The sequence below is a fragment of the Coloeus monedula genome, assembly GCF_965178545.1.
Source record: "Coloeus monedula genome assembly, chromosome: 2".
NCBI lineage: Eukaryota > Metazoa > Chordata > Aves > Passeriformes > Corvidae > Coloeus > Coloeus monedula.
The window spans coordinates 34,598,531-34,625,217 of record NC_138782.1 but is presented as its reverse complement, the minus strand read 5'-3'; the positions used below and the strand labels follow the sequence as shown (position 1 = coordinate 34,625,217).

The window sequence follows — 26,687 nt, the reverse complement described above, 5'->3', positions numbered from 1 at the left end:
GTGATCTTTACCTCTTCCACGGCAAGATGAAGTGGGTGGAAGGAACACATGACCTGCTGTGCAGGTGGGGTGATCTCCAGTGAGCAGTAGTTCTCCACCTGGAGTGCTGTGTGCCCCACAGCCTGGGAGCAAACTTCCACTCTGCATGGGTCAGCTGGGTGAGCTGTGCCAGGGCCTGGTTTGATCTGAGCACCTCTGGGGCAGGACTGTGGCAGGAGCCATCTGCCTGTTCATGGCAGCGTGGAGCAGGGTGTGGAGTGACAGCTCAGGACTGTAGTCAAGCTGTCTCTCTTCAGCTGTTGGCCAAAGACTCAGCTCCTTTCCTCCCACCCTCCAGCCTGCCCTTTCTGGCCTTCTGCAGCCATTGGGTGGTTGGCAGTATCTGGCTGCTTTCCATCTGTGTCCCAGATGACAAGCCTGGGACATCACCTCTGATTGAGCTGCCCCTTGCACTGAGCTCACACCCTGTGAGGTTTGTCAGCCCTGGCCACAATGGCTCTTGGGGTTTGTCAGGGAAAAGTGACACCGAGTTCTCTTGCTGCCTGCATGCCAGCTGCCACAGGCACAAAGTAGAATGGGCTTTAGCCAGTATCCATCTTCCAACAAGGAGGCAGAGCCTGCTGGAATCCCTTGCTGCACACCAAAACACTGACTGTGCTCCCAGTGTGGCAGCTGTGTGGGTGCAGCCTGCGAAGGCAGTGCTGGAGCTGAGCAAGCAAATGGTTTAAAAGTAGGATTTCTCTCTGGATAGGAAGGTGTTGCTAAATGCTGAATTAATAAAAATTAACTTTTAATGTTTGGGATTTTCTTCTTCCACTAATGTTTTTTTAAAATCTACATTTAAATTAGAAAGGTTATCCCATTGTATCCTATTCCTAACCTGGCAATGTGGGTTTTTGTTGTTTCAGGTTTTTTTTAATCAAAGGAAATCTCATTCCATTTTCAGTCTGTCAGCAGATGGTGGCTGCAGACATTTGGGCCAATTTGTAGGGCAGGATGAAAAGCTGTGAGGTTGCACAGGCACTTCCAAAAGCTCAGAGCTAGAAAAGGAGCACAGTAAAACTGCTGGAGAGCCAAGTGCTCTGAAGCCTGGGCTGTGCTCAGCACCAGCTGTGGTATGCCTGCAGGCTCAACTAAGTCACTACTGTCCTTATTCTCCTCCTCTGTTTCTCTTGTGACCCTCACCTGAGTCTCCCCTTTCCCTAGCCCTCTTAGGCCCCAGTCCTGTCTCTGACCCCAGACTCACCCTAGCCTACACCATTTTTCACCAGGCCTCCCACATGTACCAGTAGGATGGACCATCCACACCTCCAGCCTCTCCTGGCCCTGCCTGCTGCAGCTACACCCCACAAAGTGCTACAGCACTGGTGGCCCTGGCTGCCAGGTGCTCAGCAGGCCTCTGCATCACCTCTCTGTAGCAACACCCACTGGGCCTTCCTTAAGCTGCACCACGCAGGGAACCCAGGAGCCAAACTAGGCTCGGGCTCATGGCTCCTCCACCTGCCCACCAGCATAAGCAGCATTCCAAACCTGGCTGTGCCTCCCCAGTTGTGTGTGCAAGAATCTCCTGTCAGGCTTTGCAGCTCTGAATGCAACCCTGGTTGAGACCAGCCTTGGCAAACACAGAGAGTCACCTGTGTATGGAAAGACAACTTTCCTGTCCCAGAGAGATTAGGGACACAGAAAGAGTTCAAAGTCTCTCCCCTCCTTCCAGGTACATGGAAAAAACCCCAACCAGCCAAAAAACCCCCACATTTACGCCCATGGCACTGTATGCAGCATATTTTTAATTTAATAAAATAAAAAGAGAAAAAAAGTTGCCTTGCAAAAGTACCAAAACCTGCTGGTTTGTCAGTCAGGTTGTGTTGAAGAGAAAAGGATTGACGAATAAAACCCAGGCTTCTGGCGAAGAACAGCTTTCACTGCTCCATCCCCTGCTGTCTGTGGAGCAGGAACAAGGCACCGCAAGCGGGCTCTGCCTCATGTCCCAACCCTCCAGGCATAGACTCTGGCCAGCCCCTGGGAAAACCAGGGCCAGTGCCTCCAGATGGCAGGAAAAAGAGGGGTTGTTTGTGCTTGTCTGAATGGCAACTGCAAAGCCCAGAAACCATGGCACTGAGGGACCCCGAGGTGGTGCTGGGGCTTCTGGGCAGCGCAGCCTTTGGCCTGTAACAGCAGCAGATGAAACCAAAAAGCAACCTCGAAGGACTTGGCAAGCCTTGGGAACTGTACTGGCCAGCTCAGGTGCTGCATAAAAATCAGCCTGGGCTGAGGGGAGCAAAGAAAAGTGTCTTGGAGCAGGGGTGAAGAATTGATAAAACCAAACTGGGAGGTACTGGCTTTCACTGCGGTGCCCTCCCAGAGCAGATCCCAGGCCTGGGGTAGGATAGGCTGGGAGTCCTTCCCTTAGCTGTGCCTGTACTACCCAGAGCCCCTCCTGGAATGGAGGAAGAGCACTCCCCACCCTTCGATGGGCTCAGCTTGGGACATGCCTCATTAAGAGGTGTTTCAAAAAGAAACCTAGTGTTTTGCTTGCCCTTTCCTCCTGCCAAGCTCTGTAGTACTAACAGAAACGGAGGAGCATTAGCCAGAGGCAAGACAGTACCAGGGAAGAGTTCCCTTGTCCATCAGTGACTTTGGGGAGAAGCCACAAGACAGAGGTGGGGCAGGAATACCAGCAGCCCCATGCTGGTGTGCCCCCAGGCCTGTGCCTTGGCTTAAGTCTTTGACCTATTAAGGCAAATGGAAAGGTTTGGAGCTGCATCAGCCCAGAGCATTTCCTGGGCTTGTTCCAGCCCCTTTCCCAGGAAAAGCAGGTGGAAAACTGAGTCACTGGTCTTGCCCATCCATACCCCACTCTTCTCCTCAGTGGGTTTTGAGAAATCAAGCAAACACTGTTGAGTGGAGGCAGGACAGCTGGCATGGCTTAAATGCCATGGCCTCAGCTTCCTTAGACCTTTTGTACAGGGGTCTCGCCTGGCGGGAGCTTCTTGCTGCGCTTCTTCATGCGGCTGCGGGCGTAGACACGGAGAAAGAGGGCCATGAAGACAACAGCTATGCCCAGCCCACCCACAACAGTGACAGTGTGCCCGTAGATGAGGCAGGAGAGGAGGATGGCAAAGGCCTGTCGGAGTGTCATGATGATGGTGAAGACAGCTGCCCCGAACTGGTTGATGGTGTAGAAGATGAAGAGCTGGCCGCAGGCAGAGCACACGGAGAGCAGCATGGCGTGGGCGGTGAACTCTGAGTGGCGGGCCATGAAGCGCAGCGACTCCAGCAAGGCACCCTGCTCCAAGAGCGAGCCCACGGTGAAAAGGCAGGAGAAGACATTGACGCCAAACATCATCTGCACAGGAGACATCTTGTAGGTGAAGAGAGCGTCCTGCCAGTTGGAGGTGAAGCTGTCGAAGATTATGTAGCCAGCCAGGAGCACTATGCCAGAGAAAGTGGTGACGGTGGACACCGTCCTGTTAGGAGCGCTGGAGAGCAGGAACATGCTGACCCCCACGGAGATGAGGGCGGCAGTCAGGTACTCCCAGTACTCGTAACTCTTACGTGACACCAGTTTGCCCATCATCATCACTGGGATCACTTTGGAGGCCTTGGCCAGCACTTGGGTGGGGAAGCTGATGTATTTGAGTGCCTCATACTGACACCAGCTGCTGAGGATGTTGGAGAGGGAGGCAAAGGAGTACTTGTACATAGGAGCCCCATGGCGTGGCTGCTTGGTCAGGGCGCAGTACAGACCAGCCACTGTGAAGGCCAGGATGCGGTTCATGAACACTAGGAACTGGGAGTCCTTGAACTTCTCACCAGGGTCTGTTTCAGTGGCACCATATGTTCTTGTCATCACACGCTCCTGGAGGACACCCCATGTGAGGTAGGAGGCCTGTAAAGCAGCAGGAATGCAGGGAGAGTCAGGACCCACAACAGCAGCTGCCAGCAACAACAGGAAGAACTGACCCCAGGAGATCCTTCCTTTCCCCAGTGTTGCATCATTCTCTGCATGGCAATGCTTCCCTGAGACACTGGGAGATGCGACCACCCCCCACTCCACCCATCTGAGGGAACCCGCTGTCCCATGTGGTTACAACCAGGAACATCCTGTTCCAAACAAAACCTGCTCAGTGTACAGGGGAGAAAAGTCCACAATGCAAACATCCTGGGGAGAGCGAGCAGTTACTCTTTGAGCTACTTCAAGCCTGTGGAACCAGACTGACAGAATCAGGGAATGTTACTGATACACAGCTGTGGTTTTGTGCCAGCTCCCTGCGGCAGGTCCTGGCAGTTTTCCCAGTGGCCTCTGCATTGGTTTTCACTTCCAACTCCCCAGCCTTAGATTTTACATCCAAATCAATTCTAGTTTCAAACCCAGCAGACAAAATTGTCCACGAGGGATGATCACTGTCCTGGTTTCCATCACCACTACTTTTGGTGCAGCAACACCAAGCCCCTCACAGAAGTAACACAGACTTCCTATCACTACACATCTCCCAAGAAACTAAGACACAGGGAGATGGAAGAATTTGGTGGCCCACAGCAAGTCTGAATGGGCTGGGGGAGTAGGCCAGAGAGTGAGTCTTTTCCTGGCTGCAGGACACCTAGGTTTTGCCATCTCAGTGCCCAGATTGCTATTTTTTGTCCTCATAGACCCAAAAAGCTGCCCTTCCTAATGATGCTCAGGGTGTAGCTGAGACTTAGGGAATCTAAGATTTTAAATTCCCGTTTATCTGTAGCTGAATTCAATATTTTCTCTCCAGTACTCCAATTCATCAAGGCAGAACGCATCAGCCCCAGACAGTGACCCAAGGGAGAGCTTGGGAGATAACAGGGCTCAAACTATCTGCTGATCTGACATCAGGGCCAGAACAAAAGCAACTTTAACAATCTGCTGAATCACAGAATTTTCAGAGTTTTCCCTATCCATGGCTTTAGAGGACTGTGATCAGACAGACAGGACGCTCCAACCCAAATGACAAAAGCTACATGGACCTCTGCAGCCCTTAGAGGCGTGCTATCCTGGCTGAGAGACTGTCCCAGCCTCCAACCCTGCCTTGATCAAGGACAGCACTGCATCCTTGGTTTTCAAGGAACTGACAGTCACTAACCCACTGGCCACCTCCTCCTTCCAGAATGGGACAGCCACACATGCACAGGACCCCTACCTGTAGGCCAGCAGCACAGAAGAGCAGCTTGAAGACCTGTCGGGCTGTGGAGGACTCCGTGGGCTCTGCTCGGGGTGGCAGGGAGCCATCGTCCTGGTGTACAGACTTCACCTCAGAGCCAAACACGCATGATTTGATGACAGGGAAGCAAATGCCTCGGCCTCAACAGGGTAAGAGAAGATGGAGACACAATTAGCCAAAGCCTGGGCACCACAAGCTGCACCAGCCAGAGAGGTGAGGCCTCCCTCCTCACTAGCCTCCAGATCTGCTGGCGTGGGGGCCTCAGAAAAATTTGTTTCAGGATAGCACCTAGACAGCATGGGGACACGGCTCTGTGATTGGCTCAAACCTGACAAAGCAGGATGGGGAAACAACCTGAGTGGGGTAGACTGAGGTGGGGGCAGAGAGCTCCAAGGGATGCAGGATGTAGAAGGGAAGCTCCTGCTCCTACCTGTCTCCAAGTAGTTCCTTCTCTTGAAGTACTGGATGAGGAGGAATCCTGGCACCACAATACTCGCATAGCCAGCAGCATTAACAAAGAAACGGAAGAGCCAGAAGTCCCCCCACGAGTCCTGCAGGGCAGGGGTGATCTCTTCACCAGTAGCCATTGCAGGGAGGGAAGCCAGCATGAAGGGAAGGCAAAATCTGCGGAGAGAGGAAGAGGCAGGTGGTAGGCTATTGGTACATGGACAGCTGCACTCCACATGCCTGTAACACCCACCACCCAGCCTGCTCCTCACCACCTGTAATACTGCCACCCAGACCCTACCGCAGCCACAACTGTGATGCTGGCAGCACATGGAGTAGGAAAACTCCTCTGGGGCTGAAGAGCACAGGCCAGACATCTACGTTTGCTTCTGTTAAAGGTGGTTGCTCTGGAACATGTGGACTTAGAACCTTGGATTCCCAGGATAAGAGAGAACACTGCGGTAAACATCTGGTTTTGACTACACTCTTACTCCAAATGCAAGGAGCACCTCACACCTCACCTTTGCAAGTTAAACTTTAGCACAGCTTTTGGGTGGAAAAGGAAAAGGTCACTGAATGGAAAAACTGACTCCTACCTAGAAGCTCATGTTTCTAGCCTGTGGCCATGAGCAGCCTTCCTCTGGAAGCAAACAGTTCAGAGCTTTCCCCTCCAGCTACACCAGGTGAGTGGAAGAGAGGCGGGGATTTGAGCTGCCAGCCTCCCCCACCTCCCCATGCAGCCTTGGAAGTGTGCCAAGGCATTCCCCACAGCTCAGAGGAAATTACCAGGGTTCACCCGCTTGGCAAAACACAGCCAGAAAGCAAGGCTGGAAAGGAACAGGAAAGCAGCTGTCTGGTTGGGATTTTACCAGGACTATCCAGTGAGGTATAACTGATATTCTTCAGCTATAGCTGTAGGAAGTGATATATCCAGCTTTAAAACAGCTTTAATAGTCAGTCCTTGAAGGAGTTCTTCCCTTCACTGTCCTCTCCCTCACAGAGGCAAACATGCAGTATTCAAGGGCACCAGGTACTCAACAGAATGAGCAACCAGGCAAGAACTTCCTACACCCAAGGCCACCTGCATCCTTCCCTCACACAGCAACCTGCAGCTTCCTGCATCAGGGCAGAAGGCTTCCCTGATCCATGCTACATCCTTGCCCCAGTTTCCTCAGTGGAGAAAGCCTCCCAGTTGCCTTGGGGGCCAGGTGAGGGTGCTGAGGGCTGGCTACATAAACACACACCAGAAAAGCTCCTGTGACTGAAAGGGATAGAGATGTTAATTCCTCCTCCCCTAGAAACATTTAGGGGTGTACCTGGCCCTAATATTGTACAGCTGTGACCTCTAGTAGCCCTCACATGAAACTCAGAGATTTACAAACTTAAGGGCTTTAAAGGCAAGAAAGTCCCCTGCCATTTCACGAGCATGCACTCCCACCAACCTCTTGTCCCCTTGGAAAAGACCTCAGGGACTTTTCTCATCCTCAGCTGTTGTGGCCAGGCCCTTGGAATTCAATAACCTGACCAAAGCTGAGGCTGTGTTTCACCCAGAAATCTCCCTTCTGTGACTTAAAGTACACAGAAATTCCCAGCCCAGGGAGAAGTGCAAATGGCTAGGGATGGGTTTCTTTGCCTGCTTGCTATTCCTCTCTCTCCCCCACCCTCCCCCCCCTTCACCAGAAAAGACAGTTTGACACCTCCACTCCATCCCTCCTGCTGCAGGGGCATCATCACAGGCTGTACAGGTGCTGTGGGATGCAAAAACAGGGCTCGGGGCTGGCACCTGCGGCTGAAGTTGCCCGTGTGCTCCTGGGTTTGCCTGTATTAAGTAACCCTGGCTGATGGTGGGGTGCAGAAACGCCACTCACTTTTGCAGAAGTCAGATATAAACGACAGGGTCTGTTGCCACATTTGCAACTTGACAGGGACTGCAAGCTCCGTTCAGCACGACTGCGCCTGCTGTTACCCCGCCAGCTCCTGCAGCGCTGCCATGGGAGGAGAATCAGCTCTGCTCTCCCACAGCGACCGTGAAGAGGAGGCTATAGAGGGACAATGGTTCTCTATGCCTGCGCTAGCAATTCCCAGGCCCCGAGAGCTGACTCAGTGCAGCAGGCCCTGCCCTCTCTGCCGAGGCTGGGAAGGAACAGGGACGCCAGTGTTACAGGTAGAAAGGGGGGCGGCTGAGCAGGCGACGTGCTGAGGCATGAAAGGACCCTTAGTCTGGGGCCTGCGGAATAACCCACGAGCTGCTCCCCTGGGCACTGCAAGGGCAGCTCTCAAACGCACCGCTTCAGAGCCGGGCTGGCACCCAGCCCTCTGCCTGGGATGCACCATTTAGGTCCCGGGTCTGAAAAAGGTCTCTGCCTACAGCCCTGATACTCCAGAGCGCCCCTCCAGCGCCTGCAAGGGCTGAGGTCAAACGCAAGCTTGGAGCTGACAAGTCCATGCTAATACCTCGGGATCTCGTGTCTGCTCCCCGTCCCTGCACGCAGCCGGCTCGCAGGGGGTGCCTGCCATTGTCCCCCCAGGGCCGACCGCCGCCTGTGCCCAGGGGCCACGAGCAGAGGCACCGGGCTCCGCTCCCCGCCGGACGTGGGGCACCCTCCGCGGCGGGCACGGCCCGGGGCTCCCGGCCGGGGAGAGCCCTACGCCTGCCGCTCCGGGGCTTCTCTGCCCGAGGCTCCGGCGGCCCGCGGGAGACGCAGCGCCCGGCCGGGTGCGGGGCGAGCGTGGCCCCGGCGCCGCCTCCCTGCCCGGCGGCCACGTTCGCAGCGAGCGGGCCGGCAGCGCGGCGGCGGCCCTCGTCCGCCCTCGCCGAGCGGGGCAGCTGCCGCCCGCGGCCCGGCCCGCCCTCCGCGTCCGCCCCGGCCTCGCTACCCACCTGCGGCCTGGCCCCGGCCCGGCCCGGTCTCGGCCGGCTCCCCTCGGCTCCGCTCCCGGCCGCGGCAGCGGCGGCGCAACCCCCGCCCAGCGGGGGCGCTCGGCGCCCCACAGCGCCCCTGCCGCTCCGGAGGGACCGCGGCGGGCGGGGAGGGGAGGGGGCCGAGATCAAAGGAACACAGAATCAATCAGGTTGGAAGAGACCTGAGATCATCGAGCCCAGCCTGTGACCGAACACCACCGTCTCAACTAGACCGTGGCACTGAGTGCCACGCGACCAGTCTTTCCTTAAACACCTCCAGGGACGGTGACTCCACCAGCTTCCTGGCGTATTCCAATGTCTAATCACCCTTTCTGTGGAGAAATTCCTCCTACCATCCAACCTAAAGCCCCTGGCACAGCTTGGGGTTATACCCTCTTGTCCTGTCGCTGGGTGCCTGGGAGAAGAGGCCGATCCCCACCTGGCTGCAGCCTCCTTTGAGGCAGGTGTAGACAGTGACAAGGTCTGCCCTGAGCCTCCCCTATCTCCAGACTAAACAGCCCCAGCTCCCTCAGCCACTCCTCACACAACTTGCGCTCCAGACCCTGCACCAGCTCCACTGCCCTTCTCCAGACATGCTCCAGCACCCCTTTTGGAGTGAGGGGCCCAGAACTGGACACAGGACTCGATGTGAGGCCTCACAAGTGCAGAGGGACAATGACATCCCTAGTCCTGATGGCCATGCTATTCTTGATTCAAACTAGAAGCCCTCAAAGCTGAGCCCTGACATCCCCCCATCCCTGTCCCCTGGCTCAGGGCAGCCCACTCTGAGCTGCCAGCCCTGCACTGGGCATAGACACAGCTGCTCCCTGGGGCAGGTGCTGCTCGAAGGGTTCAGGGCAGGATGGCACCTACTCCAGCCCCAGTCCCAAATCCCCTATCCCAGCGCCAGGCATGGCTGCAGGGCCAGCTGGAGCTAGCACGTAGCCACCCAGTAACGTTTTACAAACATCTTTTTATAACAAATACTTTTATTTTTAAATAACAGAACAAACAAAAAAGTGCAGATCACATGTTTCTGCCCTTCCCTTTGCTCCCAGCTACAGCCCTGGCTGCACCATCCCATACCACCCTGCAGCATCTGTCATTCCTTCTTTGGGCAGCCTGGAAATGTCTCCTGTCCCTTGTGAAGGTGTCCTTGAAATAGCCCCATGGGTTTGCAGCAGGGTTGAGGCCCTGCCAGAAGGTGAGTGGCAAAGATTCAGAAGAAACAGAGCAATCCAGCCCAGGACTGCTGAGGAAACCAGGCAAGGTCCAGAGAGGCCTGGGGGGTCCCTTATGGTGCTTTCCTGGCAGCATTCCCTTACAAGAACGGAGGAAGAAGACAAAAGCTCACTCCAGAGCATCCTGGTCAACTGCACCATCCAGTATTTGTCCCAAACAATAGCAGCTGCTATGAGGCAACAAGTGGGGAAGTTCCCTGGCTGAGATGGGGTAAGGCAGCTCTGTGCATCCATTCCCACAGCACCTTTGGCTGATTTCCTAATGCATCACATGTGCTCCACTGGCTGGAGAAGTGGCAGGGAAGGGTGGTGAGCTGAACAACAGAAGGGATGGGAAGATAATGCTGCCACCTCCTCCTCCCCTTTCAGCCTGGGAGAATCTAAAACCCAGGGAAGATCTGTGGCCTAAGTTTTTTAGCCCCCTTCCAAGCCAGGAGATGGGGCAGGATCTTTCTGTCCTCTGTGCAAGAGGAAACGACAGCACACTAAAGCAGCAAGGTGTCAGGCACAATGGCAGAAGCAGGGATCCACAACCACGTCTTCAGCATCTCCTATGCCCTTTTTTCAGCCCTGAAGCCAGATACTCGGCAAGACAGTATGGGAATAGGGCACCAGGCTGGGATCCCCCAGCCTTAGCCCTGAGCAGTAGAAAGGCTCTGCAAGTGGGGAAATCCCTGTGCTCCCACTCACCTTCTGCGGTGTGAAGGGCCCAAGGGAGCGGGCAGACTGGGGAAACCCCTGTAGCCCTCACGTCCCCAAGCCCCCGCGGTGATGTGCAGCCTCCTGCTGCTGTGGGTGGGTTAGATCACATGAGACCTCTGGTGCCCACAGCAACAACAAACATTTATTAGAGTGTTGACTCTCCTCACCCCACACTTAATTCTGATGGGGTGCCAGAGGATGCTCTCTCCGGCCTACAGTGTGAAATGAGTCCTCTCCTGCTCCTTCCCTGTGTATGCTGGAGATCCCCACAAGTCAGACCCATGTCAGGGAGGGGAAATTCAGTCCTGCTGCAGTGCACAGATACTAAAAGAAAAGCCTCCCCTGTGTAGTGCTCATAATGCCACCTTCTTCCATCTGGGAAGGCAGCCTGAGGCAAACAAAACTTTTCCAAAGAGGGGAGGGGCAGTGGGGTAAGTCTCCCAAAGTGTCTCTGCTCCCACTGAACTGCAGGCAGGCGAGATCCTAGTGGGCAGCAGCACAGAGGAAGGAGGCAGCCCGACAGGCCAAAGGAGTCCACCTGCTCATTCAGAGCACACAACAGGCTTCCCTGAGATCTTCAGGTCATCGAAGGGCAGCAAGGCGAGGAGCTGCAAAGACCAAGAGTATGGACATGTAAGCATCCAGGGCTGAGTCTCCACCGAGCTGGGGTAAGGGCCCGAACCTTCCCCCCACCCAATCCTGCAGCCTCCCACCTCCCCAGGGAAGTGCCAAGAAACCCCGTCTGGGCTTTTCCTAGGGCTTGAGGCAAAAGGCAGTTACCCACACCCCACACAGCCAGTGCCTACAACCTACAGGGAAGGATAGGAACAGCTAGAAACTCTTCCGGGGAGGTCCCCTCTAATCATCCAACTCCTGCACCCCCTGACACGCTTGCAGAGCCACAGGCCTCCCCCCACAGAGACTCACATCGTCGTTGCCATCAGCCAGGTCCTGAGCTGTCTCGTTCTCCATGTTCCTCAACAGGGTGTCAGCCCCAGAGTGTGAGAGGATGGCGGCGATGGCAGCATCCTTGCGGCCCACGGCCAGGTGGAGCGGAGTGCACCCGTTGTACATCTGGGCATCCACGTACGCCCCATTGAGCAGCAGGAACTGCACAGCCCTGCGGTTGTGGCACTCCACAGCCAGGTGCAATGGGGTCTTCCCGCTCGTGCCCTCCTGCAACCCAAAGGTCACAAGGGTGTTGGTGGGGGGGGTCCTCTCAGCTGGGCCCTGCAACACCCACCCACACCCCTTCGACTGGGTGCAGAGGGCAGCCCCCACCCTGACTGCTGTCACAGCACCCAACAACCTCTCAAGGACCTTTACTCTTTGCTCCCTCAAAATTCAGTGCCCCCAAGCCTCACAGCAGTGTCTTCCCCAGGGCTGAAGGGAGTGCCCAAGGGAGAGACCCACCATCCCAGCCTTTATAAAACATCACACCATGCCCAGTCTTACCCGAACATCGATGTTGGCACCACTCTCCAGAAGCAGAGACATCATTGGGATGTTCCCTTTCAAGGTACTGATGTGCAGACAGGCCAAGCCTGTGATGGGGAGGCAGAAGAGAGAGCCACAGTCAGCTCAGACCACCCTGGGGCACACCAATCCCAGCCCCATTCCCCTTCTGTGTGCTCCTGGATCCCTGCATACATATCTCATGATCTCTGCCCTAATCTGGCCACCAGCTCTGCCACTGGGCTGCCCTCAGGTCTCACCTTGCCAGTTCTGGAGCTGCAGGTCCTGGTGGTGCCTATGGGGCTGAGTCGTGCCATCTGCTGTGGCTGTGCCCTCCAGCAGCTGCTGGGCACACTGCAGGTGCTGCTGCTCACAGGCCAAGTGCAGCGGGGTGTTGCCATTGCGGTCCTGCAGCCCAGGGTTCACTCCCTTCTGGATCAGTGCCTGGATCACACTGGGCTGCTCCAGGTACACAGCGAGGTGGAGGGGGGTCTGGAGAGAAATTAGGAAAGGGGAGAATGTCCCATGGGACACCAGATGTGATGAGCACCATCAGTGTCCAGGAGCTAGCCTGGCAGCATGGGCTGACTGCCACCCAGGAGACCCCCATCCCTGTCCTGGGGTTACATGTGGCTGACACTGGTGGGGTCATATGGCTTGCTGTTCCCCTGCACCTCAGCTCAGGGATCACCCATGGAGACAGATCTCATTCTCCCAAGTTATCTACCCTGCCACACTCCAGCCATGCCTCTTTCACGTCTGTCTGCAATGTCCTGGGGCCTTGCAAAGGAACCCTTCACCCCACGGTGCTGGGAGCTATCACACTTCTCCCTCAGGGTATCTCCACCTCCCTTCTTCCCCCCCCTGCAAAGAGGCTGCTCACATGGGACCTTCACCACGCTCTGGGGGAAGCAGGTGTGGGGTCCTGGGGAAAGGGCAGATGGATTGGGCATCTATCCAGGAAATAGCTGCAGCATTTCTCTTCCTCCCATCTTCTGCCTATCACAACAGCATACCTGGAAAAGATCATTTTGGATCTCCAGCACCTCCCTGGGTAGCTGAGCGATGCAGCAGAGTGCTACAGCTGGGACACAGTGGATAATGGCCAGATGAACCAACCTGCAGAGGGGATAATGGTGACAGGAAAGAAAAAAAAGAAAAGTAAGTCCTGAGTGCCATGCTCAGAAGCAGAGATCCTTTCCTGCTGCATGAAGGAATAATCTCCCTGCCTCCTCCAGTCTCCTTCCCTCCAGCTTGGAGCTCCTCCATCCTGCCCTCTCCCTGGGGAAGCTCAGCAGAAGGCCAAGGCAGGAACACGGTCTGAGGCTCCACAGGGCAGTCCTTTACTCTGATCCCCATGGGGAACAGACCCTCCTGTCCCTGCTAAGCAACACAGGGTCCTCCCTCAGACCTCACAGCATGTGTAGGGTTTCAATCTGCCACTGTCCAAAGCCAGACCTCCAACTGGTATAGGTCCAAAGAGCCTGGGATGTGTTTTCCAGAGTCCAAGCACTGGGTTTGGTGGCTGCGGAGGGAGGTCTGGGCTCTGGCAGCTGCCTGGGGAATTCCAGTTCCCTGCTGCCAGCTGCACACTGTACTTCTGCTTTCCCCTCCACAAAGGCAAAGAGTCAAAGCTGCACAGGAGCCCAGGGCTGGTCCAAGATCACCTGCATGGCACAGTCCCAATGCCAGCTGACCTGCTGGTCCACTTTGATTTCCTCTTCTCTCCCCCACATCCTTCCCTTTTAGCACTGTCACAGCAGGGCTGCATGCAGCCCGTCAGCACAGAGGGACACCAGAGATGCAGCTGTCAGAGCTTGGTGGCCAGCAGGGAGCTCTGGTCCTCAGGACTGTGGTCCTCACAGCCGTGGGGTGGCCAGGCACCCCAGAGTCCCCCAGCCCAAGGACAGGTTTTATTTCCAGACAGCCCCAGCACAGTCAGAAGACGAGCGAGACCACAACAGAGGCAGAGCCAAGAGGGAATTTATAGTTCCCCCAGCCAACCTCCTGTCTCCCAGGCCCCTTGCACTGAAGGGCTATCCTCCCACCATAGGGCAGCACCCTCAGGCCAAACCTGGCCACTGTGGTCAGCAGCAAGGAGCAGGCAGCAGCTCCCACTCTGCACAGCATGGCAGGCATGAGCTGAGCCTCCTGCTCCCTCCTCACCACTGCACTGGGGACCTTGGGTGGCCTCTCTCTCTGGAAGGAATCAGCTCCAAACTGAAGGCTGGGCTCTGTCACCCATGCTGCTTTGATGGAGACTGACAGGGCCAAGATATGCAGGGTGAGAGCTCTGCCAGCCCTGACAAGACACTCTCCAGACAGCTTTGGGATGCCACCTGTGATGTGGGGGATAGAGAGCATCCCTCCACAGGCTGGAGGGGCAACACCTGGCCCTAAAGCTTTGCAGACAAGAAGTGGGGCTGGGACTGCCTTTTTGCCAGTTGCACATGAGTGTGCTGAGAAGCTCAGAGGCCAGACCCAAAAATGTCCTTTATTGACCTCCTCCCAAGTGCTGCTTGAAGATCAAGCCAGCATCTGGGACCCCAGGCATCTTCAGTTGAAACCTGATTTTGAAGGCAAAACAAGGCCAGCTCCTCTCCACCCTGCTGCCAAGGTACAGGCTGTGCCCAACAGGAGACGCTTTGTCCCCAGGGAAGCCCCAGTCAGGGGAATTCCCCACTGGAAGGGGAGGCCACCCATATTTGCTTGCCTCTACACAGCCACGGGGTGCCCCCTCACTGCCAGCACTCCCAGGGCAGGGGAGGGGGCTGCAAGCAGGGGCCATGCAGCCCCATGGGCAGAGTCTGGCCACCCTCAGTGGTCCATGGGGCAGAGGCACAGCCAAGGTGCCCAGCCCAGGAACAAGGCAAACAGCTGCAAGAATGCCCCTCCCCTCATCAGGCCTTTGCTGACCCTAGCCTGGGTATGATCCGAGCAGGGATATTCCCTGCTGCGTTTTGCATCAGGCCCCAGTCCCTGTGGCAGCACCTCTGCTGAGGTGGCCTTTGCACACTTGCAGGGACAGCCCCTGTTTCTCCAAACCTGCTCCCAGGCACCACGTGCAGGAAGAGGCTGCAGGATCTGCCTTTTTCAGGTACAGCAGAGTTAAGACTGCTCAAATAGGGGACTTTCCACAGCAATTCAGCTTGAACTTTAAACCGCCGGTGCTTTCGCTTTCCAGAGCCACACTGGGCTCCCAGGGGAGAGAGCAGGGCTCAGGGTTGTGTTCCATGGCAGACAGCCCTCGTGCCCCAGGAATCCCCCGGGCCCCTCTGTTACTACCCACACCACACTGCACTGTCATGTGGGGACGAGTGGGGCAGTCACCCCGGGGAGGTGGAAACCCCCGAGCAGCCCTCTGCCACTGCCAGGACCTCACTTTTCCTGGCTGGGCTGCCTTTGCAGCTCAACAAGACAGTGGAGCCGCTCGGGGCTGAGCTAGTTTGAGCATCCACGCTGCAGAGGCAACGAGGGTGACCATCATCCCCCTGGCCAGAGTGCAGGCTTTCACCTTGCAGCTGGGATGTGCCTGCTTTGAAGCATTGCTTTCCCCCCCCCTTCCTTCTCCACCCGGTGCAGCCTCCTCCTGGGCTTTCATTTCTGCATTCGTTCCTGCCTTTCCTCATTGCCAACCCTCAACTTCCTGAAATGGCTGCAGGAACCTGAGCTACTTGGGGGAATCATGACAAGGCCAGCAGGCTGGGAGGAGCTCACCATGAGCACACGTGCACTGAGGCATTCTGTGCCACGGGCACTGCTGCCAACTGGGAACTGGGATTCTCTCCTAGCCCAGGAAACCTCTTACACCCAGGAGACATGAGGTGCAGGCATCGTGCCAGTCTCCACTTTTTTCCACCAAGGCTATGAGCATACCTCTCTCTGTGCCACGGCAGCCACGTGGCCCAGCTGCTGATGGGCTGCTACATGCTGGCACATGATGTGCCAGAGCCAGGGCATGGCGATGGAGAGACACCTGCTCGCTGCCAGGCACTGCTCCTTGCCCAGCCACAGCAGTGTGCCCTTGCCAGAACGAGCCCTCCACCCTGCCATCAGATCCTTGCCCATCCCGGGCTCTCTGCACATCTCTCCTCTGCTTTCCTCTACTTGCCTGCTCCCTCCCTCCTCAGGCTCTTGCCTGCAATGCTCCTGGCTGCAGCCACAGGGGTGGGTGTTCAGCAGGAACTGTCAGAAAGGGCAAAGGGGAATTTTGGAGAGGGCAAGGGATGGAGGAGCTGTGGGCAGAGGAAATGTGGCAGGAGTACAGACTGCTGGGTTCATTCTCAGCTTTTCCACTTGCTCACCAGCTCTGTCCTGGCGTAAGGGGATTCAATGCTCTGAATCACAAAGGCACAGGACATCCCTGGCACAAAGTGATCTACCCATCATCATGGAGATAACCCTGGAGCAGAGAGGTTGGGGCTATCCCTGGGGATGTCCCTGGGACTGAACATGCCATGCCCAAAGTGGTCCTAGCTTAAGCACAGTAGAGCATCCATTTCCACAGTGATACCTAGCTCTGACACACAAGCAGAACTGATGAAGCCCCACCAGTTCTCTGGCTATCCTTTTTCACCTCTGTAGAAAAGGACCATGCAGATCCCCCCATCTGTAGAGGAAGACACCTTGTCCTCAAAGCAGCCTCTCCCTGCACCATCTCATCTCAGAAGCACCTAAATCAGGGGATCCAGCATTCAACTGAATTTGCTTTGACAAGTTTTTCTCCCTCTCTAGACAAGGTCCCTGTCTGCAGCAGGAAGAGCTCATTCCCAGCTCCTTGTTTTGGCTGAGTGGAACTGTAGGAAATCATGCAAACAATTCACACAAGAGAAACTTGTTCATGGGAGGAAATGGCCCCAGCAGCAATAGAAAGGAGAGCAAAGGAGGAGGAGAACAGGGGAATTCCACGCTTACCCTGCTCTCCTCTTCCAGCCCTGTAACCTGCGCTGCTAACCGCTTCCTCAGCCATCAGCATGAACCTCTGCCAGCGGGCTCAGCAAGCACAGCTCAATCCTGCCCTGCAGCCCTGAACCAGCCCAGCCTGGCTCCCTTCCTTCCTCCCCACATAGCAATGCAATGCTGCCCTGCTCCATAAAGCTGTTCCAGCTGCCTTCTGTCAGCTCCAAGGGAGCAGCGGATCCCAGCTGCCTCATCCCACGTTCTGTGTTCCTGCCCTGCAGGTTTCTTCGCCCCTTCCCTGGGAAGGGCACAGCTTGAATTTGAGTGGAGGGGGGGTTGGGATGGGACTGGAGGGAGGTTGCAGCTAGAGGGATGCAAAGTCCTTTCAGCCATGCTGGGTTCAACATTCCTGATCTCCAGTCTGGGCAGCAGCTGCTTCCCAGCCTGCTGCTCCTGGGGCCCAAGTGAGGGGTGAGAACCGACAGGTGAGCAGAGGAGACAGTCCCACCTTTCCTGGGGTGCTCTGCAGAGGGTCTGGTCTGAGTGCTTGAGGATGAGGAGTGCTGGAGGCTGACTGGCAGGAAAGGCACTGCAGGAGGGCTGTGGGTGCCTCGTTTTTCAGTGAGGTGGGGACAAGAAGGTGCCCTGACCCTGGTCTCACACCCTCTAGACTGCACCCATACATTTGAGAATTTTGCTCCATTTCTGAGCAGATGGTGGGTCTGGGATTGCAGAAGCACTAAACATCAGATGCATGTGGGCTGTTCCCTGCAAAACAAGGGGCCTGTCCCGTACTACCATCTATGCACAGATGGGCCAAGCCAGAAAACAGGTCAGCCCACCCTAGCAGGGGCCAGTCACCGTCAGAGAAGCATGATGAACAATTTCAATAAAAGCAGCAAACATCCCAAGAAGTCTATTGACTGTGGTTAATCCATTTCAAACAGAACAAACTCATACCTCACTCCTTGGGAGGCAAATGCATTCTACAGTTTCTGTACACAAAGAGATATCTTGAGGTCAGAAGAGCCTCTAACAACAGGGAAGTGCCTGGACTTTGCCAGAGCCTGTACAACACATCCTAGCAATCATTTACAACCCCACAGGTATTCTCACTGTCCCAGGATTTTCTTTTAAAGAGGCACAAGCCGTGGGTCTAAGATACCTCAGGGGCTCCCTTCAGCCGCGTATGTGCCCCAGTCAGAGGGGCTTCCCAACGCTGTGACACAGAGAGCATCCCACGCAGCTCACTGAGAGGCATGCAGTAACCACTCTGACAGCTCAGATCCCACAACCTCTTCCTACACAGGCATGTCTGACTCCTCATTTATTCACATTATACTAAAAAAACCCAAACCAATAAAAAATGAAAATTTCTGTGTTAAATTAGCTGAGCCCAACCCTTTCCCAGCAGCAGTTGAGCCTGCCTGCAGAGTGCAAGGACCTGAAGCCCTCCCCACCTTGGCTGATCTGTTACAGCCAGGCTTCTGCATCTCAGGACATGGAAATTTCCAGCCATTTTTTCCCTTCCTCTGTGCGGAAGTTCCCTGTGTTTCTCCCCAGGCCCGAGGCAAACCTAGGCAGGCGGAAAGTTTGAAGAAACTTCCTCCAGGCCAGGCTGAAGTCATCCAAACAAGGAAAAAAACCTCTCGCATGCACGATCTCAGAAGGCTGCCAGGACTTACCCACTTTACACCAAGGCTGTGTGTACGTGACCCCTGCAGCAGCCAGCAATTCCTGGCTGGAATTGGCATCCCAAAGTAACTTGTGCAGAGCTGCCTGGCCTTGCTTGGAGGGACACCAAGCTCTCTCTTCTTTACCAAACTCCTGAGCACGCACGGAGGAAAAGCTGAGAGTTCAGGGACAGGGAGCTGGACACGGGAAAATCTCTTCTTCCTCTTGGCAGACCCATGTTAGGACTCACTTTCTCTAAGGCCCCACAACTGGCAGCATGCTAGGGAGTAACTTGAGATGGACTTGAATCCTGGCAATCAAGCAAGGAGGTTTCTGAAGACCCTTTGGTAAAACCAGGAGCATCCCCACTTCCCATTAACTACGGGCATCCCACTGCTGGGCAGCTGGCAACAGCCCAGCCCAGAAAAGCAGGGGGACTCCCAGCCTGACCAGCAACAAGGTGTGCTCTCTGCATCAGACTTCTTTAATCCTTCTCCTAAAAGTGAGTCTCTCCAGTACTCTGCTTCTTTTTCCTTCCTTCCCTTTCTTTTATCTTCACTGTCACACTCTGAGCACTCCCCCAGGCACACAGGGCACAGGGGGTCAGCAACACCCCTGTACAGCAGGGACAGCAGTGAGAAAACAGCCACACTGGAGCAGACAGCCTGAATGGGGACAACCTCTATTCCCCTGCTCAGGGAAGATCTCCAGGCCAGGACTACATGACTTGGGAGGGTTATGACTGACACACGCCAGTGAATGGTTAGAAGTGGCTCTTGGCCCCTTCAGGATGAGCCTTTGTGCTCAGCAACAACCCATGCAGGCAAGGGAGGCCCCTTCACTGCTATCATGTGGCGCAGAGTTCAGAACATCAGCCCCCATGGGGCCCTGATTTTACTCGATTAACTGTCCCCAAGCACTTGTTAAGGCATTTCAGCCCACGAGTCACTGGCACGTGATTTCTTATCAGCAGACGGGCACTACTTGTCTCTGGTGGAAGGAGGAAGTCAGGCTTCCTCTGCTCCCCTCCCTCCCTGAAACACGCACCCAACCAAAACCACACAGTCCCATTTTCCATCTGAAGGAGGCCTAGGTCTCCCTCCTGTGATTAAGCTGGGGTCCCCCGACCTTTACTGCTGCAGAGGTGCTGCACTGCTTTGCATACGGGGCCCCATGCAGAAGACAGTCACTCTCCAGCAGAGGCATAGCCCCCAGCCTCTCCATCACTGCGGCATCAGGTACCAATGGTAGAAAGTGGTGTGTGGCCCAAGGACCGGCACGAGCAGAAAGGAAAACATATTTTTAAGATAGATGATATAGTCCTAGAGAGAGGAAACTCTGCTTTAACTTCACACACTAATGAATCAACTCTGCCTCTCCAGAGTTGGCAGAGGCTGATATCAGCCCAAGGAAATGGGAAGGTTTTCTCTTGTGCTGGAACAAAACAGGTGATCCCTTCACACCCCATTTCACCTTGAAGGAGTTGGTCCCACCCCCATCCTTTTCCCAGGATGCTGGAATTGTGCATCTGCCAGATGAGGCTGGGAGGGATGGGGTTTCCTCAGTGAATCTTAACAAAGATTGAGGTGGTCTGGAGCACAACAATAAATCTGCCTGTAGTCTGCTCAGAGGTAGCCAGGCCTACAGCTGGAAAGCCCCTCTCTTCACTTCCACGCAGAGCAGTCCCATCAGGACCCACGTCAGCAGAAAAGGAGCTTGTTTACATGGAAGAGACAGATATTTGGAGTCTTGGGTCACATAGAAAAGACAGATGCTTGGAGGAGACCATTTGAGCTTGAGTGCACAGGGTTTGTTCTCTACCTGCCCACACAATAAACGGGGTACAGATCACTGCTCAGGGTGCAGCCGCTATCTTCCGCTTGCCACTCCACTCCTCATGCTTGACATCTCCTGCCCTCACAGCTGAGCCACTCTCTCAGGGACTAATGCACCAGTGCCCAATTACTGCAGCTCTGACTTCCCTGAGGCAGAGGGGCTGCCAGTGGCACTAGGGAGCCATGGAGAGGGTGACATTTGGGCAAATAATTCTTGGAAGACAGCACCCACGCATTTCACTGGCCATCACACCCCCATCTTCCCTGCTAGCCAACTTCCTTCCTGCCAAAGTGAGACTCCTTCTAACTTGGAGCACAGGGAGAGACAGTTTTAGCCCCATTGCTTCATCCTGCCTGCTTTGACGCACCTCTCCTGCGGAGGCAGGCAGGGAGGTATCCAAGGAGGATCCTGCTGACACTCCAGCTGTCCAAGCACCTCTGCCTCCACCTCCTGTTCTTACCCCACGAGTACCAGGCTGACAAACACAGGCACACCTTGAGATGGCACAGGTGGGTGAGCCTGAGGGAGCTATCGACAGTGAAGATTTTTGTCAGATGTAGAGCCAAGACTTTTGCCAGCTCCCTTTGTGCAAGCCCAGTGCTCCTCTCAGCTCAGTAGCAGCCAGGGCATCTGAGCAAACAGGAACTACTTGGTCAAAACCCCTGTACTTTTTGTATGTTCAAAATTACAATTACAGGAAAGCGTAGTTGCCCAAGTCTTCTGAAATATAATGATAGCATGATTTTAACTCTCTGCCTGGAGCTGTTTTGTGGCACACATTCAAAAAAGGCACACAAGGAAACGTGCTGCTGACAGAGATGAAAAGAAGAAAAGAAGATGGGTTTGTCTGGCTGATGAAAGGGATGTAGTCTGTGGCCCTGTGATCCCATCTCTCTTGGGACCTTCTGTCACTGGATGAGCAATTGCACCATACACTTTAGCATTACTATCAGCCCTGACTTGTTTTCACATACAAAACCAGTGGCAGTTCAATGAGTCGATGGGTGCTCACAGTCCCCACTTGCATCAACCTGAGCGGTGGATGTTCAGCACTTCTAAATATAAATGCCACCTACCTCTGCCGCAGGGTCAGGAGGAGAGACAAGAATAGCGGAGGCACAAATCCACAGCCTCACCACTCTAACCACAAGAATAGTTTCTTTTCCCAGCAGTGGGAGTAGATCCCAGGAAAGCTGTCGCCTGTGTGGACACGGCAAACCCAGAGCTGTACAACCAGCAGACCTATCACTCCCTCCCTCACTCTTTACAGATTTCCTCTTCTGAACTGCACTGTGAGTGAGAGAAAACAGAAGAGCAAAGGCAACCGTTTGGGGAGCTCTCTGAGAGCCTCTCCTGCCTACAGTAACCAAGGCACCACTGATTAATGTTTTCCTAGCTAATGAGATGTTTGCATAAGGTCTCTCCAAGCAAGTCTGACAGGCAAAGGGCTTCAACCACCAAACAAGACAGCCTCAAGCACTAAAAGCATCTCCAAGCAGCTGCATCTATGGGGCTCACTAATAAAGCAGTAAGCAAGGAGCCCTGGGCACACCATGACAGACAAGCCAGCAGGGAAATATTACTTCCACAGCTCTGATTAAAAGATGCCTGGCTCCCTCCATGGACACCTTGGCTGCAGCATTACAGGCTAGGAAAAGTGGTGAAGCTCCTCCATTCTGAGGAGCGGCAGAATCAGCCTGTAGATAGGACAGGACTAGAAAGCCTGTCTGGGGAGTGTGGGAGGCTGGGTTTAGTCTAACTTTGCTTGCCATGAGCCTTCCAGCCAATCCTCAGAACAGATCCCACAGTCAGCATTAATGAACTAATTAGCAGATGCACAGACTCCTTCCTAACAGGGAAGTAAACACTCAGGCTGTCTCCCAGCTCATCTTCAGCTTCAGTCCAGATGTGTTCTGCCAGGCAAGGACAGAGCCTTCTTGCTATTCCCGCTACTGAAGACATTTGCTTGCTCATGTCAGTGCTTCTTAGTTTCTCTTCCTCTTGCACCATTACTCAGTATTAAACTCCAGCCTGGGTTTGGGGGAAAGCTTTGCCCTCAGCTGTGAGAACGCTTCGCACATGCTCTGCGTGTACACTCATGATGAAAACCTTCCATTGAGGGAATGTACAACAGGAAAAAACGCTGTGATTAGCTGAAGGTAATTACCAGAAGCCAAACCAAATAACTCTGGCATGATGCCTCTACCCTTGAGAGGGCATTTCAGATGTGGGAAGCCCCCCCTCCTTAAGAGAAACACTTGTCTCCGTCACAGAACCTCAGGAGGGCAGCCCCACATCGGGGTGTGCGTCACAACTGTGCCAAACACTGCAGCTCTGCAGGCAAGTTGGCAAAGCAAGGCGATTCCCACCTGAGAACAAATAGTTCTTGGGTTGCTCGGTTGAGCAGCATCTAACACAGCCATTGCAAGGCCTTGCCCTGAATAGCCAATCTTGTTTCAGGACTTGCTTATGTGCCATCTCACACAGCCAAGCCTCCCCCATGGTGGAGGAAACATTGCATTCTCTGAGGAAGAGACAGTGGGGAGGGGGGGCTTGATTTGCTCCCCCCTTTCTTCTAGTTGCTAGCAGCCCCCATGGCAAGCAGATGCTGGCTTCCTATGGTGGGTCCATTGGGTGCCATGTAGCCTGGGGTGCATCTCTTCCTGCTCACTCTGCTGGACCTGGCTCAGATACCCCTCAGCCGGGCGAGGAGAGTCATCCACCCAAACCTACACCAGGATGCCAAGCATCCACGCACACCAAGGCAAGGCGGGAGGTTCTTAGGACAGGGGCCCGGGGACTCCTTCACAGCCCAGCTGAACGGATGCCCCTCGGGAGAGGGCTGGGGACCACTACAGCCTGGCTCATCTCTAAGCACCGGCTCCCGGCCGCTGGCCGGCCGCACGGGGAGCGGCCCGGGGCTGGGGGGCCGCGCTCGCAGCTCCCCGGGGGTCACTCACGTGTCTCCGTCCTCCGAAATGTAGGAGAGGGCCTGCAGCTGCTGCCGGCTGAGTCCCTCGGGCCGAGGCGGCGGCTCCTCGGGGCGGCCCCCCGGAGCCCCCGGCAGCCCGGGCAGCGCCTCAGGCAGGGCGCCGGAGCCGTAGCTGGAATCCAGGCGCTCCTCGGCGGCGGCGGCCTCGGCGAGGGTCTCCTCGAGGGCCTCGGGGCGGCCCTCGGGCGCGGCGGGGGTCTCCCTGCCGCCCGGCAGCGAGCGCAGCGACTCGATGCCCGAGTCGCACTGCCCGTCCTCGCCCTCCCAGCCCGCCGCTTCCTTGCGGCACTCGCCGCCCGCCGCCCGCGACATGGCTCAGCGCCCGCCGTCCGCCTGCCCCGGCCCGGGTCCCGCTCCCGGCCCCGCTGCCGGGGGGCTCATGGCCGGAAAGCCACAGCGCAGCACCGGTGCAGTCTTAAGGCGCCGCGGCTCCGGCTCCTCCTCCGGCCCCTGCCCGCACTGACTCAGCCGCGGCCGGCCCGCCTGCCCGGGATTCCCCCGCCGCCGCCCCGCCCCGGCACTACCAGGGGCTGCCTCTCCCCGCCCTCTTTGGCTGGGGGAGCGCAGAAGCACCGAGAGGGAGGTAGATTACGGTGGCCACGGCAGCGTGGGCGTGTGCAGGGGAGGGAAGCAGCCACACTGCACTTCCCTGCGCCGGGCAGCGCATGGCAGTACGTCCTGAGCCTGCCTCCTCCCCTGTCCTGTTGGTTTGGGTTCTTTAAATAGCACGCAGGTTTGCCAGGGGAGGGAGGGACCTTGTCAAGCCAGGCGGTGTGTGGGTGAGGATGCTGTTGCGTGTGCAGGTGCTGACTGAAGCCACAGGCTCTGTGGGAAACAATATGGTGGCTGTCACTTGTGGCAGAGGTGCAAACAAGACGTCTGCTTTTCCCATGTGCACACATCAAACTGTTCCACCCGCTGAGACACCTTCTCATCTGTTCTGCCTTTACAAGAAAAGCCAGGAGGTAGTTGGCTGTACAAGCCTCTTGGTCCAGCCGCTTCCCATCACCTTTCTGTGTTGCGAATAGAAATCCTTTCGAAGCCTAGAGTGGCTGCCAGGGCTCACACAAGAGCAGCCAAGACATAGAGATCAAAGCTGAAAATAGAAGGTCAAATGAAGGCCCAGTTCACTGCCTGTGAATGATTGACCAGACTGCATTTCAGTGCTCTCCTCCCAGTGCCAAAACTCCAGTGGTGTTTGTTCCTCATGGATCTGCATAGATATCATGTAATTACTTGCCAGTGTCCCAAGCAATGGGCTTTCCTCAAAAGACAACCTAGATAGCTCTGAACACACCTGACACTTTAAAATCAGTTTCACTTTTTGCTTGAGATGTCTTTTTGTCTCTGCAGGGTCCCCATTCTTCCAGTTCATCTGAGCAGGAGGGGAGCAATCTCCTGCAAGGAAGCTTACCTGGGAAGAGCTTGGTGATGGATACTGGATGGGCTCGCAGAAACCACATGCAGAGCGATAAATGTATCCTTATCCCACACTGCAGCTGTCACTTTGGGTGTGTAGGAAGAAAGCTTTTGGGGTGTGAGGGCAGCAGCAGGGAGGCAGGTAAGTCTCTTTTGGCATCAATGACTTCCAGTCACAGGTTTTCCTCCCACGCTCAGGATCTGTTTCAGTGTCTCCAGTTGTGTCTCTGGCACCGTGTAGCTGCAAGATTACAATTACTAAGGGAAAGGAGCGTCTCCCACATCTGTCAGCTCTGTCCAGTGCAGTCTGGGGATCTCGGCCATGTATCCATGTCACTCCCTCTCACATCCTGGTGGTGGCTGCATCCCAGCTCCACCTGTAGCTGTTGTTCCTGATCCCCACACAGAATTTCTATTCTTTCAGCTTTCCATACCCAACTGCTACTAGGTTACCCATCAATTGCCTTCCTAAATGCCTTTTTCCATTTTCTCTGGTGACATACTAGCTGCAGCTCCATCACGGAATGGTTCCTTGTACACTTTCCTATGGATAAAATGGTCAAATCAGCACAAATCTATGCAGTGATACACAAAGATTTCATTTTTCTGTGAAGGAGTTGCAGCTTACCTTTCCATCAAGCAACAGTCACACCTTGATTTTATTGTGATGTACTCTTCCAGTTGGGGAATAGGCGTGGATCCTGATTCCAGGACTAGCACATGTCCAGGAACAGTTCAGCCAAAGCACAGAACCTGGAGTAGTAAGCCCTGGACCAGCTCTGCAAAGAGGCAATTCAAGATCTACCCACCGGACTTTACAGTCCGGTCCATTGCAAGCTGTCTACGCCTCTGGCTATCAAGTAGCCCCTGGAAGTGGCCTTCCTCTGCTGCTGATGTGAAATTAGCTGGAGCTTGTGATCTTGCAGCTTCCTTAAGGTGAGCCTTGAACACTTTTGAGCTGGCTAGTGCTCTCCCAGGGCTGTGTTGCCGTGGTCGGCTGCAGCTGAGCAGGGAAGACCAGGCACTCGCCATTAACATCAGCTATGCCCCCAGGCATCCATGGCTAGCCACTCTCTGCTCTGACCTTTCAACTACACCCACTAACACCCAGCTCAGGCACCATCTCATGCCATCCCTCTTCCGACTGGCTGTGCTTCTATTAACCTTTCAGACAATTTCACTGGAAAATCTGAAAGAGGAACTTGGCCACTTTGCCCCATTATTTGCCTTCTATTACTCATTCTGCAAGGCTTGGGCTCCCTTTCATGCTGTCTTCCTAATAGAAAACTTTTCTGCCTGGCTGCACAAGTTTTGGACTTCCATTATTTTCAGAGGCTTTAAATACAGAGAGATATACACATGCATAAATACCTATATATATTATATTGAAGGCAGTGGTAGAGGGATTAAAAATAATTAAATGTAATATAAGGCAAGTCTTGATCTGATTTGGTTTTGAGGGTTTTTAAAACGAAGCTCTGATTCTGGGCTCTCTCCAGTCCCCTTTAATATGTGTCACTTAAAATGGTTAAAACTGCTGGGAAAATCCAAACACGAAGGGATCTATTCCCACTAGAGGTCAGTGTCAACACACGCTGCTCAAGGCACCAGCGCTCTCCCTCCACGCTGTGATGCCATGAGCATCAGGACGGAGCTTGGACATGGGAAGGAGTCCCTAGGCTACCGGGACCCCCGGGTATTGTCCCTGATAATGTCCTGTCCCCAAGCACAGCCCTCTGATTTACTAAACGAAACGAAGGCCTGGCCCGGCACCAGCATCTTCTCTGTTTTTTGAGCTGTTAACTGGGTAAAATAAGTGAAGTGCAGCTAAGAGATATGGAGAAAGGGAGATTATACCCAGTCTGTGTCTGGTCTGAGGAAAAATAATGGCCCTTCAACTACCAGCTGTGGTTCTGTAATTTTTAAGCAACATG

The 26,687-nt window shown here is 55.0% G+C and overlaps 2 protein-coding genes across 2 annotated transcripts; both read right to left on the bottom strand.

The window, feature by feature from the left end:
* Positions 1–1,766: 1,766 nt before the first annotated feature.
* Positions 1,767–8,612, bottom strand: SLC35B2 (solute carrier family 35 member B2). The gene is made up of 4 exons (XM_082302508.1): positions 8,515–8,612; positions 5,617–5,810; positions 5,166–5,326; positions 1,767–3,889 (listed from the first exon to the last, which is right to left on the bottom strand). Exons 2-4 carry the CDS (start codon positions 5,792–5,794, stop codon positions 2,951–2,953), a joined length of 1,278 nt encoding a protein of 425 aa, XP_082158634.1. The 5' UTR covers positions 5,795–5,810; positions 8,515–8,612; the 3' UTR covers positions 1,767–2,950.
* A 979-nt stretch (positions 8,613–9,591) lies between these two features.
* On the bottom strand, positions 9,592–23,776 carry NFKBIE (NFKB inhibitor epsilon). The gene is made up of 6 exons (XM_082302510.1): positions 23,303–23,776; positions 12,950–13,052; positions 12,194–12,425; positions 11,934–12,022; positions 11,406–11,654; positions 9,592–11,086 (listed from the first exon to the last, which is right to left on the bottom strand). The coding sequence occupies exons 1-6, from the start codon at positions 23,644–23,646 to the stop codon at positions 11,021–11,023; spliced, it is 1,083 nt and encodes a 360-aa protein (XP_082158636.1). The 5' UTR covers positions 23,647–23,776; the 3' UTR covers positions 9,592–11,020.
* Between the last annotated feature and the right edge of the window lie 2,911 nt (positions 23,777–26,687).

Coding starts and splice junctions, on each gene's coding strand:
- SLC35B2 (XM_082302508.1), bottom strand. CDS start 5,794: ATGCTGGCTTCCCTCCCTGCAATGGCTACTGGTGAAGAGATCACCCCT. Junction 5,327..5,616: donor AAGGAACTACTTGGAGACAG/GTAGGAGCAGGA, acceptor TACCCTGTTGAG/GCCGAGGCATTTGCTTCCCT. Junction 3,890..5,165: donor TCTGTGCTGCTGGCCTACAG/GTAGGGGTCCTG, acceptor GCTGCTTTACAG/GCCTCCTACCTCACATGGGG.
- NFKBIE (XM_082302510.1), bottom strand. CDS start 23,646: ATGTCGCGGGCGGCGGGCGGCGAGTGCCGCAAGGAAGCGGCGGGCTGG. Junction 13,053..23,302: donor ATTTCGGAGGACGGAGACAC/GTGAGTGACCCC, acceptor TCCCCTCTGCAG/GTTGGTTCATCTGGCCATTA. Junction 12,023..12,193: donor GCAGCTCCAGAACTGGCAAG/GTGAGACCTGAG, acceptor TCCCCATCACAG/GCTTGGCCTGTCTGCACATC.